Here is an 18051-nt window from a genome sequence, read left to right as displayed (position 1 = left end):
TTTGAGGTCTGATGTAGGAATGCATGGTTTAAGTTTCCTAAAATAGCTCAGATGGAAGCGGGCAGTTTTAGGCATTGTGCCAATGTGGAATCACAGGTTCAGCTTCTTATCTAGTGTGATTCCAATAGACTTGGTTAAGTCCACTAGCTTTGGAGTACTGTTTAGCGCAGTGATCAACTTGGTCCATTCCATTATCGTCGCTGAGCTTTTTTGGGGAGAAATCAGAAGGAATTCTGTTTTATGTGGGTTGAGCTTGAGATGAGTATTAGTTCGCCAATGAACGGTCCTTTTCAGGGCCTGGTTCATGACGTTGATCTCTTCCAATGATGTAATCTTGATATATCGCTGTGTATCGTCTGCATATATATGAAAGGAGATGTTGGCCTGCTGTAGAATTTCTGTTAGTGGTTCTACGTAAAGACTGAATAGAGATTGGGATGGTGTTGATCAGATTAGGGGATGAAGCTGACAGTATTTGGTTCACCTTGAATCTTTGCGATCTGTTCTTTAAGAAGGATCTAAACCATTCTAGGACTGTGCCCGATTGTCTCATCCTTTCCTCCAGTCGGTCTTGAATTCTGTCATGGTTTACCGTGTCAAATGCGGACGAGAGGTTGAGCAGAATTAGGACACAAGTTTAGTTGCGGTCTCAGGCAAGAAGGGCGTCAGCCACTATGTGTTCAATTGCCGTTTCCGTACTGTGATTTGGTCTGAACCCCGATTGGCAGTCTTTCAGCAGTTTGAATTCAGAAATGTGTTGGCTCAGTTGTTGTTGATCACACTTTTCCAGGACTTTGGCTAGCATGGGGATGTTTGTTACTCGTCAGAAGTTATTAGGGTCTGAGGGGTTCTCCGTAGGTATCTCAGCACCAGGATACCCTTCCGGGTGACTCTGCACTCTACAAATCTGCATAACACATGTCAGCTGTGAATCAGCAGTAAATCAAAGGTAATCCTGCGGTCAGTCACATATATATATCAGAAAGGTCAATAATAATTCAAGAGTAAATCAAAGATAATTCAGAATTGTGAGATCTCATTCAGAGTTAAATCAGGAGTAAAGAAAACACAAGGAGAAAAGTTTCAGTGCTCCGCCCATCATCTCCTTGTGTTTACTGTGTTCGCCCTAAATTGGCAGGGTATGCCCAGATGTGGGTCCCTTGCTCACTTGGCCACTGAATTCAAGCTATCCCTACTGATAAAGGGGTCTTACCCCGAAACCGGTCCCAGGATGCTTGTTTCCAGTCCAGGAAAGACATGGCTTGGCAGTACGGGCTGGACTGTTCCCATGAGGCACAGGGTCAGACTGATTTGCGTTTAGCTGGGTCTGAACTTTGATGGTGAAGTGAGCTAAAGAACAATGATGGATTCAACTCAGATCTGTGTCTGAAAAGTTTCAGTGCCCCGTCCTTCATCTCCTTGTGTTTAAATCAGGAGTAAGTCAGAGGTAAGTCATAAGTCAAAGGTAATTTAGAGGTACGTCAAAGATAATTCAGACACAAACCAGGTGTAAGTCAGAGTTAAAATAAATATAAATTAAAAGCATTTCAGACGTAAACCAGAGATAAGTCAGATAAAAGTCATGGCCATCTAGACATACTTCAGAGGTAAGTAAATTAGTATTAAGCGATACACTAGTGGTAAACAGGAGTAAATCAAAGGTTAGTCAGGTGCAATTCAGAAGTAAATCGGTTGCGAGTCATTGGTAAGTTAGGTGGAAACCAGATGCAAGTTAAGAAAGGAAATAAGTCAGGGACATGTCAGAGGTAAACCAGGTGCAATTTAGGGGTAAGATAGTGGTAAGTCAGAGGTTTGTCAGATACAAATGCATATGTGAGAGGTATGTCACAGGTAAGTCAGGAATATATCACAGGTAAATCAGAGAAAAGGCAAAATTATGTCAAGTATGTGACGAGTCATAGATAACTCAGAGGTGAGTCAGAAGTGAGAAGTAAGTCAAGATTCAGTCAGAGGTATTTCATGAGTAAGACAGAGACAAGTCAGAGGGAGCCAAGAATTCTGAGATAAGTCAGAGGTGAGCAAGAGTTAATCTATTAGTGAATCAAAATCAAGCCAGGGGTACGTCGGAAGTAAGTCGGTGGTAAGTAGATCTAAGACAGAGGGAAGCCAGAGGTAAATCAGGAGTATGTCAGAGACAAGCCAGATGAAGTCACACCAACACACAAAAGAATGTTTGAGGCGCTCAGGTCAATCCTTGGGCTGGTCTGGTCTCGCAGCGTTCTGGGCTCTGACTCGTTGCACCTGTAGAGCCGTCCTTGTCCAAGTACCCAGCATGCATTGTGTATTTTCTTTGTTTTATTAATGAACATGGAGTCTTTTTTTGGATTTCATTGTTTTATTTTTCCATTTCATTTTAATTGCTATTAACATGCAGAGAGGCCAAGTACATCTATTGTGATAGGATGAAGGCGATGAAGGGGAGGAGTCAACATCGACGTCAGATTGGACCTTAGTTCTTCGCCATAATGTCTTTCACCCACGCGGTGTAGTTACACACAGGAGCATAAACACCGGGTTGGTTCTTTACTGCGCAGCCATCTCCCCAGGACACAACGCCCATCAGCTTACCATCACAGACCATGGGTCCCCCGGAGTCACCCTACAGAGAACACAGAAGAGAATCAGTAAGAGCGCCCGGGGAGAAAGGCAACACCAAAGGAGCTGTAAACAAAGCCACTTTGAACTCCTAGGGTGAAAGGCAACACCCAAGGAGCTGTAAACAAAGCAACTTTGAACTCCTGGGGAGAAAGGCAAAACCCAAAGAGCTGTAAACAAAGCCACCTTGAATTCCTTGGGTGAAAGGCAGCCCCTGAAAACTGTAAACAATGTGACCTGAGGCCTCTGGAGGGAAAGGAAACAACTGAGCAACTATAAACAATGTGACCTGGAGCCCATGTGGGGAAAGGCACCTCCCTAGGAGTTGTAAACAAAGCGTCCTTGTACCCATGAGGTGAAAAAGGCAACACCCAAGGAGCTGTAAACAATGTGACCTGGAGCCCGGGGATGGGGTGTAGGGGATGGGAGGCAACACCTGATAAACTTAAAACAATGTGACCTGAGCTCATGGCAACTCCCAAGGATCAGTAAATAAAGCGACCTTGAAACCCTGGGGTGAAATGAAACACCTGAGAAACTGTAAACAATGTTACCTGAGGCGTCTGAGGAAAAGGAAACACCTGAGAAAGTGTATAAAATGTGACCTGGAGACTCTGGGGGAAAGGTAATACTTGAGAAACTGTAACCTGTAACAGTGTGACCTGGAGAGGAGATGTAAACAAGTTATCTGGAGCCATTTAGGAGAAAGGCACCACCCCAGGAGCCCGTGAACACAGTAACCTTGAACCCTTGGGTTGAAAAGTAACACTCAAGGATCTGTAAACAGAAATCAGGAAGCCATGGAGAGAAATGAAAAACATGAGCAATTGTAAACAATGTGACTTGGACCCTTAGGGGGAAATCCAAAACCCGAGGAGCGGTTAACAAAGTGACCTTGAACCCTTTGAAACCTTATGGTGAAATCCAACGGCTGAGGAGCTGTAAACAATGTGACCGGGCCCCCTGGGGAGAAGGCAGCTTCTAAGGAGCTGCAAACAATGTGATCTGGACAACTGGGGGAAAGGCAACACCCACAGAGCTGTAAACAAAGCCCATTCGAATCCTTGGGGAGACATTTTCATCTTGTAAACAAAGCATCTTTGAACCCCTGAGGAGAAAAGAAACTCCTACGGAGCTGTAAACAAAGCACATCCGAACCCCTGGGGAGAAAAGAAACACCTACTGAGCTGTAAACAAAGCACCTTCAAACCCTTGGGGAGAAAATAAACTCCTACTGAGCTGTAAACAAAGCATCTTCGAATCCCTGGGGAGAACAGAAATTCCTACTGAGCTGTAAACAAAGCACCTCCAAACCCCTTGGGGGAAAATAAACACATACGGAGCTGTAAACAAAGCACCTTCAAACCCTTGGGGAGAAAAGAAACACCTACTGAGCTGTAAACAAAGCGTCTTCGAACCCCTGGGGAGAAAAGAAACTCCTACGGAGCTGTAAACAAAGCACCTCCGAACCCCTGGGGAGAAAATAAACACCTACGGAGCTGTAAACAAAGCACCTTCAAACCCTTGGGGAAAAAAGAAACACCTACTGAGCTGTAAACAAAGCATCTTCGAACCCCTGGAGAGAAAAGAAACTCCTACGGAGCTGTAAACAAAGCACCTCCGAACCCCTGGGGAGAAAATAAACACCTACGGAGCTGTAAACAAAGCACCTTCAAACCCTTGGGGGAAAAAGAAACACCTACTGAGCTGTAAACAAAGCACCTCCGAACCCCTGCAGGGAAAATAAACACCTACGGAGCTGTAAACAAAGCACCTTCAAACCCTTGGGGAGAAAAGAAACACCTACTGAGCTGTAAACAAAGCGTCTTCGAACCTCTGGGGAGAAAAGAAACTCCTACGGAGCTGTAAATAAAGCACCTCTGAACCCCTGGGGAGAAAATAAACACCTACGGAGCTGTAAACAAAGCACCTTCAAACCCTTGGGGAGAAAAGAAACACCTACGGAGCTGTAAACAAAGCACCTCCTTACCCCTGGGGGGAAAAAGAAACACCTACGGAGCTGTAAACAAAGCACCTCCGAACCCCTGGGGAGAAAATAAACACCTACAGAGCTGTGAACAAAGCACCTCCGAACCCCTGGGAAGAAAAGAAATATTTGTGGTGCTATAAACAAAGCAGCCTCGACCCCTTAGGGAGAAAAGAAGCAACTGGTAAGCTGTAAACAAAGCACCTCCAGCCCCCTGGGGAGAAAAGAAACACCTATGGCGCAGTAAACAAAGCACCATCAAACCCCTGGGAAGAAAAGAAACACCTATGGAGCTGTAAACAAAGCACATCCGAACCCCTGGGGAGTAAAGAAACACCTGTGGAGCTGTAAACAAAGCACCTTCAACCCCTGAGAAGAAAAGAAACACCTACAGAGCTGTAAACAATGCACCTCCGAACCCTGAGGAGAAAAGAAACACCTGTGGAGCTGTAAAAAAAAACACCTCCGAACCCTTGGGGAGAATTGAAACACCTGTGAAGCTGTAAACAAAGCACCTTCAAACCCTGGGAAGAAAAGAAACACCTACGGAGCTGTAAACAAAGCACCTCCGAACCCTGAGGAGAAAAGAAACACCTGTGGAGCTGTAAACAAAGCACATTTGCACCCCTGGGGAGAAAAGAAACACATATGGAGCTGTAAACAAAGCACATTCGCACCCCTGGGGAGAAAAGAAACACCTGGGGAGCTGTAAACAAAGCACATTCGCACCCCTGGGTAGAAAAGAAACACCTATGGAGTTGTAAACAAAACACCTCCGAACCCTTGGGGAGAATTAAAACACCTGTGAAGCTGTAAACAAAGCACCTTCAAACCCCTGGGAAGAAAAGAAACACCTATGGAGTTGTAAACAAAACACCTCCATACCCTTGGGGAGAATTGAAACACCTGTCGAGCTGTAAACAAAGCACCTCCGAACTCCTGGGGAGAAAAGCAACACCTGAGGAGTTGTAAACAAAGCACATTTGAGCCCTTGGGGAGAAAAGAAACACCTGTCGAGCTGTAAACAAAGTAACCCGAAGGCCCTGTGGGAAGGGTAACACATGAGGTGCTGTAAATAAACCAATTTTAAAGCAATGGGGAGAAATGCTACACATACACAACTGTTAACAATCAGACCTGGAGCCGAGGGGGGCCGGGGGGGGAGGGGGGAGACACATGAAGAGATGTAAGCAAAGCATCTTTGAACGACTGAGGAGATATGCAACAGTTGAGCAACTGCGACCAATGTGAGTGAAATACCACACCTGAGGAGTTTTGAACAAGCAACCTTGACCCACCCGCGCGAGGGAAAGGCAATCAATCAATCAATCAATCATGAAATTTGTAGAGCGCGCTACTCACCCGCTAGGGTCTCAAGGCGCTGGGAGGAGGGGGAGTCGCTACTGCTCGAACAGCCAGGTCTTGAGTTGTTTCCTGAAGGAGAGATGATCCTGGGTCAGTCGTAGGTGGATGGGGAGGGAGTTCCATGCCTTTGCCGCCAGGTAAGAGAAGGATCTACCTCCGGCAGTGGATCTGCGAATACGTGGGACAGTGGCGAGGGCGAGGCTGGCGGATCGGAGCTGGCAAGTGGGTGTGTAGAATGCGAGGCGGCTGTTGAGGTACTTGGGGCCCATGTCATGGAGAGCCTTGTGTGCGTGGGTGAGGAGTCTGAACGTGATCCTCTTGTTGACGGGGAGCCAGTGCAGGTCTTTCAGATGGGCAGAGATGTTGCTGTGACGGGGGATGTCCAGGATGAGTCGTGCAGAGGCGTTCTGTATGCGCTGGAGTCTTTTCTGGAGTTTGGCTGTGGTTCCGGCGTAGAGGGTGTTCCCGTAGTCCAGTCGGCTGGTGACGAGGGCCTGGGTGACCGTCTTCCTGGTTTCGGTGGGGATCCACTGGAAGATCTTTTGGAGCATGCGCAGGGTGTTAAAGCAGGACGACGAGACGGCGTTGACTTGCCTGGACATCGTGAGGTAGGAGTCCAGGATGAAGCCCAGGTTGAGAGCATGGTCCGTTGGCTCGGGGGCGGTGCCCAGGGCAGGGGGCCACCAGGAGTCGTCCCAGGCAGAGGGAGAAGGTCCCAGGATGAGGAAATACGTTTTGTCTGAGTTCAGTTTCAGACGGCTGAGCTTCATCCATTCCGCGACGTCTTTCATTCCTTCTGGAGGCTGGCTCTGGCGGTGGTGGGGTCATTGGTGAGGGAGAGGATCAGCTGGGTATCGTCAGCATAGGAGATGATGTTTAGGTTGTGTTGGCGTGCGATGGCTGCGAGGGGGGACATGTAGACGTTGAAGAGGGTGGGGCTGAGCGAGGATCCTTGCGGAACGCTGCAGATGAATTCGGTGGCCGCGGAACGGAACGGGGGGAGGCGTACTCTCTGGGTTCTTCCGGCAAGGAACGAGATGATCCACTCCAAGGCCGTTCCTTGGATTCCAGTGTTGCTGAGGCGTTGTATCAGGGTGCAGTGACATACGGTGTCGAAAGCTGCTGAGAGGTCCAGGAGGATGAGTGCTGCTGTTTCCCCGTTGTCGAGCAGGGACCTGATGTCGTCAGTAGCAGCGATGAGGGCAGTCTCGGTGCTGTGGTTTGCTCGGAAACCGGACTGCGAGGGGTCGAGGGATCCGTTTGTCTCGAGGAAGGCGGAGAGTTGTTTGTTGACGGTCTTCTCGATGACTTTGGCAGGAAAAGGGAGGAGTGAGATGGGGCGGAAATTCTTAAGGTCCGTGGGGTCCGCGGTGGGTTTCTTCAAGAGGGCACTGAGCTCGGCGTGTTTCCAGCACTCCGGGAAGGTGGCGAATGCGAAGGAGCTGTTAATGAAGTCCCGGAGTTGGGGTGCGATGATGGAGTCGGCTTTGTTGAAGATGTGGTGTGGACAGGGGTCACTGGGGGAGCCGGAGTGGATGGTGTTCATCGTGCGCGTAGTGTCTTCGGTGCTGGCGGGGTCCAGTTGCAGAGGGTGGTGGTGGGGGGCGCTGGTTCGGTGGTTGGGTGCTTGGTCTGTGCGCTGAAGCTGTTGCGTATGTCGGCGATCTTGCGGTGAAAGAACGAGGCGAGCGAGTCGCAGAGGTCTTGCGAGGGTGTGATGTCGTTGTTGCAGGCGCTGGGGTTGGAGAGCTCTTTGACGATGTTGAAGATTTCCTTGCTGTTGTGGGTGTTGCTGTCCAGACGTTCTTTGAATGTTGTCCCTTTGGTGGTGCGGATCAGCTGGTGGTGTATTATTATTATTATTATGCGCTCGATTACCCGTAGGCATCTCGGCGCTTGCCTTGGGAACCTGTCCTGGCTTTTTCCCTGTGAGATACCCGTACTGGGCATCCCCAAGGTGAAAGCCAGGCATCCCGCCGTGGGGTGGGGCGTAGTGGAGATTAAACAGGCTGATGCCCAGAGCTGCAGAGTGTGAACCCGTGATTCGAGTAGGCACCGAAGCGAGAATTATCGAGTCCGCTGACCCTGGTCCACGACCCTGCCGCGTCGGGAATTGAACCCTGGTCCCAGGCCGTTCTCTGCTTCAGGGTCTGCCTGCTCTAACCAGTGAGCCACACTTCTCCACTTGCGGGTGGCGTTCTTGAGGGCTGCCATGTTCTCCGTTGTCTGGTCGTGGCGCACGGCTTTCTCGAGGGTGCGGCAGGTTTTCTTGGAGTTTTTGAGGTCGTTGGTGAACCATGAGGTTTTCTTGCTGCCGGGTCTGCTGGGGGGGGTTCTTCAGAGGCGCGAGGTCCTCGGCGCAGTTGGTAAGCCACTGTGTGAGGTTGCGGGCTGCTTCGTTGGGGTCCCTCGTGTTGGTGGGAGGGTTCTGGCTAAGGGAGGTGGTGAGTTGGTCGGCGGAGATCTTGCTCCAGCTTCTGCGGGGAACCTGTTGCGGGTGGTGGTGGGTCCTGGTTCTCCTGAAGTTGAAGTGGATGCAGCTGTGATCTGTCCAGTGTAGTCCGGTGGAGTGGCTGAAGGAGATGTGCTTGCTGGAGGAGAAGATGGGGTCAAGCGTGTGACCGGCGTAGTGGGTGGGGGTGTTCACCAGTTGCTTGAGTCCAAGATTGGCGAGGTTGTCCAGGAGGGCGACGGTGTTGCTGTCATTGTTGTTCTCCATTTGGAAGTTGAGGTCTCCTAGGAGGATATGGTCTGAGGAGGTAAGGGAGTGCTGGCTGATGAAGTCTGCGATGGCTTCACAGAATTGTGTGCGTGGTCCCGGGGGTTTGTAGACGAGAGTGCCTCTGAGGGTGGTCTTGGGGTCGGTGTATATCTGAAAGTGGAGGTGCTCGGCGGCGGTGAGGGTGTCGTCGGAGTTGATCGTGATTCGGATGGTGTTTTTGTGGACGATGGCGATGCCTCCTCCGGTTTGGTTGACGCGGTCCCTCCGGGTGATCTTGTAGCCCTATGGGATGGCTATGGCGATGTCGGGGGCTGAGGAGGCGTTCATCCAGGTTTCCGTGAGGAAGGCGACGTCTGGTGATGTTGTGTCGAGGAGGTTCCAGAGTTCGACGGCGTGCCTGTGGATGGAGCGGTGTTGAGCAGGATGCACTTGAAGTGATTGTTGCTGGTGCCTGGCCCTGCGGGTGCGGTGCAGGTCCGGAGGCAGGTGAATTTGCAGGCTTGGCAGGTGAAAGGTCCGTGGGTGCATTTCGGGTTGGCACGGTAGCAGTCGGGGTTCCGCCAGGCGTTGAGTGCGTTGAGGGTGGCGGCCTCATAGGTTCGTTGTGTGCGCTGGCATCGTCGGGGGCCAGGGGTCCTGGCACTGGGCGTGATCCTGGCGCGAGTGCGCAGACGGTCTTGTCTTTGGCGCGCCTTTGGCACGCCCGCTGCGCGGCCTCCATAAGAGAGAGAGAGGGAGGGAGGAGCAGCTGGAAGGCAGGAGCGGGCGGCCAATGGGAAGCGGGGGGCGGGGCCGCAGGGAGCGCGAGCGGCGGGAAGCAGGTGATACAGAAGGCAAGAGGGGTCTGGGGGGAAGAAGGCACAGTGGAGAAGGCAAAAGACACACTGAGGAGTCACAAAAACGAATTAGCAGTGCAGGCAGGCAGAGAAGGGGCACACAAGGAGTGAAAAACGAAGGGAAAAAAATGTATCACAAAATGGAATAACAGTGCAGCCAGGCAGAGACGGGCACGCAGGGGCACACAAGGAGCGAAAAACGAAGGGAAAATGAATCACAAAAAGAAATAACAGTGAGCAACCAAGGGCACACAAGGAGCAACGAGGCAGTCAGGAGAAGCAGCGGTGCACAGGGGGTCTGCGTGGTGGCAGAGGGAGCGACCTGCCTGAACACAGGGTCAAGGGTCAAGGCAATATATGAATAGGCGTTGCTGTTTCCAGTTTCTATTTGTTGTGATTTTCAGAGGGCTTTTTCACTGTTTCCCAAAGTTTAAAAAACGTGTATATATCAATGTTTTTTATTCCTTACACTTTTTTGCATTTTACAAAATAATTGTGATGGTGTGTTTTTTCAGTGTGTGTAGCGAATGTGGCTTTTAGTTAAATCTGGGCGAAATTTAGATTATGCAAGCATAATTTGTGTCATTTCAGGAATTTCACCACGCTTGTTATGATAAACTCTTGCAATTATATTGTTACACCAATGTTGAGATTGATAAATACAATAGCAACGTACACCATGACGTATGCACGCATAGCAGCAGCAGTACCAATCAATGCAGTATCGATGTACGCTGTAATCTATGCAGGCACAGTGACGTCAATAGCAGTAAATCCAATGTCGATGTATAGCATAACTTATAGCACGCATAATTGTGTCATTATCACTGAATGCAACGTTGATGTACGGAGTAACAACTGTACGTATAATAATGAGACTATCGGTAAATATGACATCAATGACCGCCATGTTCTACGTGCAAACACTCACAAACTCATATAATTGCTGTTGGATTCATCCGAGATTACCTCCCCATACACCCCAAGTCAGAGATACATGGTCAGAAAGGCCCTGCAACCCATACCCAAGCCTACCGATTGACAGGTCACAGGTGGGGTTACACTTAGCTAAAAAACAAACGCGCGCCCCGGGAAAACTCTGATGGATCCCACAGATAGGTAGTCACAACACAAACTGGACCGAGGAGACTGACCCCAATAAAACATATTTGGCCAAAGACTTGCGTTAACCAAAACTACTAAAAATGTTAGAGCCACATGTAGATAGGAACACTTAGCCAATCAGGACACAACATGCACAGCCCACGAGGTGATCACGCGCTCACCACAATGAACATCTGGTCACGTAACACTGGCCCACACCAGCTCTCCCAGAGGTCGAGAGTCATCTGTGTCCTGTTTATCAGATGATCATACTTGTTTTTTATGACTATGATGCTTTTCAAAGAATGTCAAAGTGTTTGATTCTACCCACAAAATATAAAACTGCGTGGCGAAATATTCTGTACTTCGAGCCAGTTTTCAGACTCGCCTCTGGCGATGCTCACCCACCCGCTGCCTTTAACTAAACCAACTTGTTTCTGTTTTGCCAAACGCCTCCTGTCTTTTCATTTACTTGAGATAAATTCATATTCAAGCAACATTATGGCGAGCCAGATATGAGAGATTCGTTCATCGAGCCCAACTGCTGTGCAATGAGATCGGAGCAGACACCATAATTGATTAGAAGTTCTGCTAAATCAATGGGGCGGAGGTCTGCTTGAAGACAGCCGTCGCAGGGTTATGTTATGTTATGTTAATTAAAATTTGTATAGCGCACTGTCACCATAAGTTTCCTGGCGCTAGGTATTGCATGGACATCACGCGGTAAAGCAGGTTAACAAGATTGTGAAAATAACCAGGTCTTTAAAGCCTTTCTGAAACTCAGTAGATTGTTGCTGGTCTTGATCGCAAGGGGGAGAGAGTTCCAAAACCTGGGGGCCAAGTGTGAGAACCTGCGTCCGCCTTGCTTTTTCAGTCTAATAGAGGGAGTGGCAAGTGGGTGACGGTGGGCTCAACGAAGGTTGCGGGCAGGAAGGTGCTTCACAATGAGATTTTTCAGAAATTGAGGGGTATTACAGTGGAGTGTTTTGAAGATTAGACAGCCTTTCTTGAATGCGTCTCTTAGTGCAATGGGCAACCAGTATAGTTTATGTAACGAAGGCCTAGACGATTGCCATCTGGGGTTTTTGTGAATTAATCTTGCTGCCTGGTTCTGGACAATTTGAAGGCGGCGGAGCAGGGTCTGTGGTCATCCTAGATAAAGGGAGTTGGAAAAGTCAAGACGTGATAGCACCAGGGAGATCACAACTTGCACAAGGGCGGCGTGCGATAACAGGTGGGAGATCTTTCTAATGTTTCGCAGTTGGAACATACCGGCGGAAATCACTGCCCCCACATGTCCTTTAAGAGAGAGGTCGGAATCGATAGTCACCCCTAAACTCTTCACACAGCATGACGGCGTGGGGGGGGGGCTAATTCAGTTGGCCAGCAGTGAGGGCCCCAATGTGCCCCACTGTTTCCTGGCAGGACAAGTTCCGTTTTCCCGGGGTTTAGTTTCGGCTGGTTGTGATTCATCCACTGCTGGATGTGGGGCATCACTGCTTGGAATTCAGTTGCCGCGTTTGGGGAGTCCAGGGGAAAGGTGATCTGAAGATCATCGGCGTAGTTGAAAAACGTGATCTTCCAAGTTTTTAGTGAGTGAATCAACGGCCGGATGTACAAGTTAAATAGCAGCGGTGAGAGAGAAGAACCCTGTGGTATCCCGCTTACTGTAGATAACTTAGTGGCAGTATAGGGGCCCAAGCGAACCGTTTGCGATCTACCTGACAGAAATGACTTAATCCACTCATACGCAGGGCCCTGGATGCCTGCATGTCCGACACGGTGTAACAGAATATTATGGTCCACTGTGTCGAACGCAGCCGACAGGTCTAGGAGCACCAGAGCCTGAGGGGCCCCCTTGTCTGCGTTTCCCCTCAGAGTGTCTAGTACTGCCAGAATGACGGCCTCTGTGGAATGTGCCGGCCTAAAGCCTGCTTGGTTAGGCTCCAGGAAGCTGGTGCTTTCAATGAACTTAGAGAGGCACCTAGTGACATGGGCCTCCAGAATCTTTGCCAGATAGGGAAATAGGGCGATAATTAGAAGGGTTAACAGGGTCTGCCCCCGGTTTCTTCAGCAAGGGGACCAGTATGGCATCCTTTAGGGAGCTAGGTACTATGCCCTTACTGAGGGATTCATTGAGGAAAGGGAGAATGCTTTGGGGTAGAGTTGAAAAGATGTCCCTAAGGACTGCAGGAGGGCAGCAGTCGTTCGGAGAGCCCGATTTTACACGAGTTGAGAGCTCTGATAAAGTATTCAAACAGATGTCAGGGAAATGGGTGAATGAAAGTGAATTGGTGGAAGTGAGGTCAGTCGAGCCGACGAGAGTAGAGATGGGAATACTATTCTTGATAGCCACGATTTTTTCGACAAAGAAGGTGTTCAAAGAATTGCACATCTCTTGAGTAGGAGCCCGAGCAGGTAAGATGCTATCATCGCTAGTGAAGTCATTCATAATTTTGAAGATTTCCTTTGCTTTGTTATGGGCTAAGAGTATTCTTTCTGAGACATATCCTGCTTTGGCCGTAGAGATCGAGCTTTTGTATTCTTTGCAGGCCGACAGAAAGAGCAGTCAATCTGCCATGGAGTAGCCTCATCTCCAGTTCCTTTCCAATTGGCGGATTTTGAGCTTTAGCGCCTTAAGGTCACTAGAAAACCATTTGTGGGCGTTGCGATGCCTGGTACGCGAGAATTTGGTGAGAGGGGCATACCTATCGCTGGCTGTCTGTAACCAATTAGGGATGTCTACCTCCATCGAATCGATATTGGAGTTGGGGTCAATAATAGGAAGTGTACTGGCCAAGGTGTCAATGAAGCCCTGGGCGTCATATGCGCTCCATTTGCGAGACAGCCCTCCTGTCATTTTAGGGGGCTTGACCCTACCCTTGACTATCACAGCGACCTCAATCAGATGGTGATCCGACCAGATGCAAGGGGAGATTATTGTACTTGATACTATGATGTTATGGGCCAGATGTGGTCGGGAATATGGCCCTTGATGTGGGTAGGAGCCGTTATTAGCTGAGTAATATTTAGACTGGTTAGCAATTCGAAGAGTTCAGTGGCCTGTGGTCCACCTCGTATATCATTAAACCAGTAATTAAAGTCGCCAATGAGTAATACTCTAGTGTGACAGGTCATAAGGTTCGCCATTTGTTCGCTGAAAGAAAGAGCAAATGAGGGCATGGGCTGGGGAGGGCGATAAATAAGTATAAGGGCGAAGGCGCCTGCGTCAGTTTCAAAATTAATGACGAGATTTTCAACTTAGGGCTAAGGAAGCTGTAGAGATGAACTTGAAATTATTGTGTATAATGGCCGCTACCCCGCCACCAGGTCTGCCCGGCGTTCGATTTACATTATGAATATAGTAATCTGGGGGAGAGCGGCCAGCACATCCGGGGTAGAGTCCGAGGTGAGCCAGGTTTCGGTAATCAATAACACATCTGGTTTTTCCGATGTTAATAAAATGAAAATATCTAATTGATGTTTGACCATGGACCGCGAGTTGAGATAGAGCACCCGAAGTGTCGTGTGATTGGCTGTGGTGGGGACCATGGTGCAAGAGGGGTAGTAGGGACACCTTTGTTAACAGGGGAACTCATCGCATTTTGGGTAATGCCTAGGGAGGAAATGCGGTCAAGGACAGCTGAGGGAAGCGCGGAGAGCTGTGACTGCAGCTGCCTTAGTGCCCTGGAGGTATAGGAGATGATTGGAGCAGAACTCGTGGCCCCTGGGCCCGGGCTGGCGTGGACGTGCGCAGACGGGCTTGCCTTTCGTGCGCCGCCGGCGTGTCCGCTGCGCTCCCGCGGGGGGACCTGCGTTTGGCCTCTTGTCCTGCTTCCAGACTCCACCCCGTCCTGGCCGATTGGCTAAGGCCTGAGGGAGGTGATCTAGGGGTATGTTTGGGACAGTGGTGAGGGTTCGCGATTCGGGCGAGTGGGAAACACGTTTTAAAAGTTTTAAAAAACACAATGCCAAATACAATTTCCAGACAAGCGCACGTTTTTCTAATCAAACAGCGCAAGTTAACAGGTAGCACGCAGCAGCAACATACAATTGCCCGCTTCCCGCGAGGGCCTGGCTTTTGACTGTGGTGTCCCGCCTCCAGACTCCACCCCATCCCGGCCGATTGGCTAAGGCCTGAGGGAGGTTTAACGGTAAGTACTTAAGTTTGGGAGTTGGTATTCTGGGGTAAGAACAAGAGTTCTCCTAGGGTCAAGGATGAACTCCCAAGCACCCTCAGTGGCACTAGGACGGGCGGGTGCAGAGTGCTAAGGCCCAATGTTATCCAACCGGGATAGGGGGCCTCCGGTTGGTGGCTGCTCACGATCAGGCCACTGGGTTGTGGGAGCAAAGCTCCTGGACTTAAGCTCAGGGCACAGGGGGATCTGATATAGCACACAAGGTGCCCCCAGAGCTGCTTTGGGGGTAGTGTTTTAGGGTTTAGGGTAGTGTTATGGTGTTTGTGTAGTGTAGGGTAGTGTTTTAGGGTTTAGGGTAGTGCTGGGGGGTCGTGCAGGAAAGTGTTTAAGTGTGGGACCGGACTGGGGGTCGGGGAGGGTTGTGCTGGGGGTAGTGTTTTTGGGTTTAGGGTAGTGTTATGGTGTTTGTGTAGTGTAGGGTAGTGTTTTTGGGTTTAGGGTAGTGCTGGGGGTCATGCAGAATAATGTTTGGGACCGGACTGGGGGTCGGGGAGGGTTGTGCTGGGGGTAGTGTTTTTGGGTTTAGGGTAGTGTTGTTAGGCACCAAACCCTGCAGGAGATGCAGGCCCACACATTGTATTCTTATGGGAAGAAACAGCAGAAGGATACATAAAAGCAGGAGAAGAGATGCCGCCACGTTGGTACAAAACAAATTGAAGAAAACCTCACTAGAGGTGTCCGCGTTGGCGGCTAGCTCTACATATTGCACTAGTCTTAAAAGGAACCCCAGACCCTAGAGGATAGAGGTTCAATCCTAGCGGCAGACACCAGGGGGCTGGTCGCAGTCAAGCCTCGTGGAATACCACTATTGTCACAGACCAAGTAACATGGTTAGTCGAGGTCGCCTGAAAGCATACTACAAACAAACAGCATCATCCCAGGACATTCCACACAGAATACCCATCCACAAATCAAGTCCATAGCAACACCATTGCAGCTTCCAGTCAGCCCCAGGGGAATCAGGCAACCAGTGGCCCGCCACGGCGGGGACCGGATGGCTGTCCAAGCTTGTGGCAACAGCCACCACAGACAGATAGCCAAACCCAGCAAGGGCCACAGCCATGGCAGGGAGGGGTAACTGTTTGGGGACATCATGCCTTTGCACAATAAAATACAAACACACAATGGCACAAGATCACCCCGAGAGGATGTATCCCCCTCACACCGTCGTGCAGGTACATTTCCTTCCATTCATCCGCAACAGTCAGTCGATCGGGAATCCACACTAAATCTGCCACTCTGGGTGCCTGCAAGGGCCCAGGCCCCACTCTGCTGCTGGTCTCCCAGGGCTGGGTTGGCTGGCCACACCCCAGGGGTGGGCAGTCTGACAAGGGGGCAGGGCGCCCCTGACCAATGCATGAAAACATGCACCCAGGTCCCTTTGCTTAAGTTACTAGGGCATGCTCTGGATGGAAAGGACCCCTTTCTATAAAAAAATGTAGGCCTCCAGCAAAAGGAGGGCCCTATTTTAATTCCAAAATGAGGCAAATGCTCTGGTGTCGGGAGCTGAGCTCCTCACATGCGTAGGGTGAAGATGTCCTCAAAACTCCAAAGAAACACAATCACACGCCCCAGTCTGCAGGAGAAAATCCACTGAGTACCTTAACACCACCTGCGTGGTGCAGAGCATGACGAGCCTCAGCGGCACACCTGAACCTCGTTGGACAAAACAGCAAACACACCTGATCCCAGTCATCTCCTTGCAGAACCTTACGGGGGTCCACAGACGACCATCCAACCACTTCCGGTATTCCTTGTTAAAAGCAGCAACGAACAGGCCACAGGTAATCGCCCACCGGGACCCGCAGGAGGCAGCATAAAATACTCAAACCTTCCAGAAAGAAGGTGTAACCCAATAGCCCAATCCTGTTTAGAGAGAATCGCCGTGCACACCTGGGGGCATATTAGCAAGAACGGTGATAAAATGATTGCTGATTTAGTGGCAGGAAACTGCCACTAAAACGGCGATAATGGGCTTGATAATATGCCCTTGTGAATTACCATAGAAGCCCAGGTTCTGGTGTTAACCTGGGCTGTTATGGGAATTCACAAGGGCATATTATCAAGCCCATATTCGCCGTTTCAGCGTCAGTTTCCTGAGGCTAAAGCGGCGATAATTTTTTTCGCAGTTCTTGATAATATGCCCCCATGTTTTCAATCTTTTCCTGAAATGAGAGAGATCTGTAATGCTACGAATCTCAGTGGGAAGTTTGACCCGAGCGGACGGGCCTAAGAAGAAGGAGAAGGATCCGCCGCCATGGTCAGTGCGCCCAATCGTAGGAGTTTTGGCTAAGACGACTTCTGGAGGGAGCATACAAACGAATGCGTGCCCTCAGGTATTCAGGCCCGTCTGACTCAGGGCTTTGTGGAACAGAACAGGAGTCTTATAAGATCCTCTTTTTATCGGGAGCCGATGCAGCGCCTTCAGACCTGGAGACACGCGTGCTCTCAAAGGCAAGCCCGGGAGCGCACGTGCTGCCGCATTTTGGACCACCTGCAGTTTGTTGATGAGGTTCTCAGGAAGGCCCAGATACAAGGCACTGCCATAGTATAGCGCCTGTATCATCTGTTTCCTGGCTGAGAAGGACACAAAATGAAGAAACTTTGTTAAGATATGGAGTAATCCGAAGCAGGACGCTTCTACTGTGTTCAGCTGCGGTAAGAAGGAACGGCCATCATTGATTTTAATGCCAAAATACTTCACCGAGTTTGCTTGGTGCCCTGGTAAGGATGCTTCAACTGGCCAAACAGATTCCCATGATTCCTGGCCCTTAGTTCCAAAAAATAGCAGCTCTATTTTTTCTGCAGTTCATTTGAGCTGTTGAGAGGTTAGCCACTTGAAGACCTCGGCTAGGCAAGTTCTAATATTTTCTCAAGGGACCCTGTCTTACAGTCCCATGAAAACAGAGCTGGGTGTCATCAGCATATGAAAGGATCTTTGCTCCCAGGGCCTCCGCAAGTAGAGTAAGAGGAGTAAGGTTGATGTTGAATAACGCGGGCTTGAAGCCGAGGCCTGAGGTACTCCCACTTGCAATCCAGGTGGTTCAATCGAGGAAGGAAGGATCCAGACCTCTGCCCCAAATACTGGACAGTTACTGGACATTTGATACAGAGAAAACCGAAGAGTCAACATGGCACACGGCCGTGTGTGAACAAAGCAAACACAAGAAGATGATGGACGGAGAGCTGAAACTTTTCAGACACTCACCCCCAGTCACAGAT

The 18051-nt window shown here is 49.8% G+C and overlaps 1 protein-coding gene across 1 annotated transcript in view; it reads right to left on the bottom strand.

Moving 5' to 3' along the window:
* Window positions 1-2336: 2336 nt before the first annotated feature.
* The window catches only part of LOC144767935 (serine protease 1-like), a 51158-nt gene continuing 35443 nt past the window's right edge, over window positions 2337-18051 (bottom strand). Inside the window, exon 5 of the mRNA XM_078651276.1 lies at window positions 2337-2620. Coding sequence (XP_078507402.1) covers window positions 2471-2620 — 150 coding nt within the window. The 3' untranslated portion in view covers window positions 2337-2470. The remainder of the gene's footprint in view (window positions 2621-18051) is intronic.

The sequence above is a fragment of the Lissotriton helveticus genome, chromosome 7 (genome assembly GCF_964261635.1).
Source record: "Lissotriton helveticus chromosome 7, aLisHel1.1, whole genome shotgun sequence".
NCBI classification, from domain to species: Eukaryota; Metazoa; Chordata; class Amphibia; order Caudata; family Salamandridae; genus Lissotriton; species Lissotriton helveticus.
This window is presented reverse-complemented; position numbering and strand designations above follow the sequence as displayed.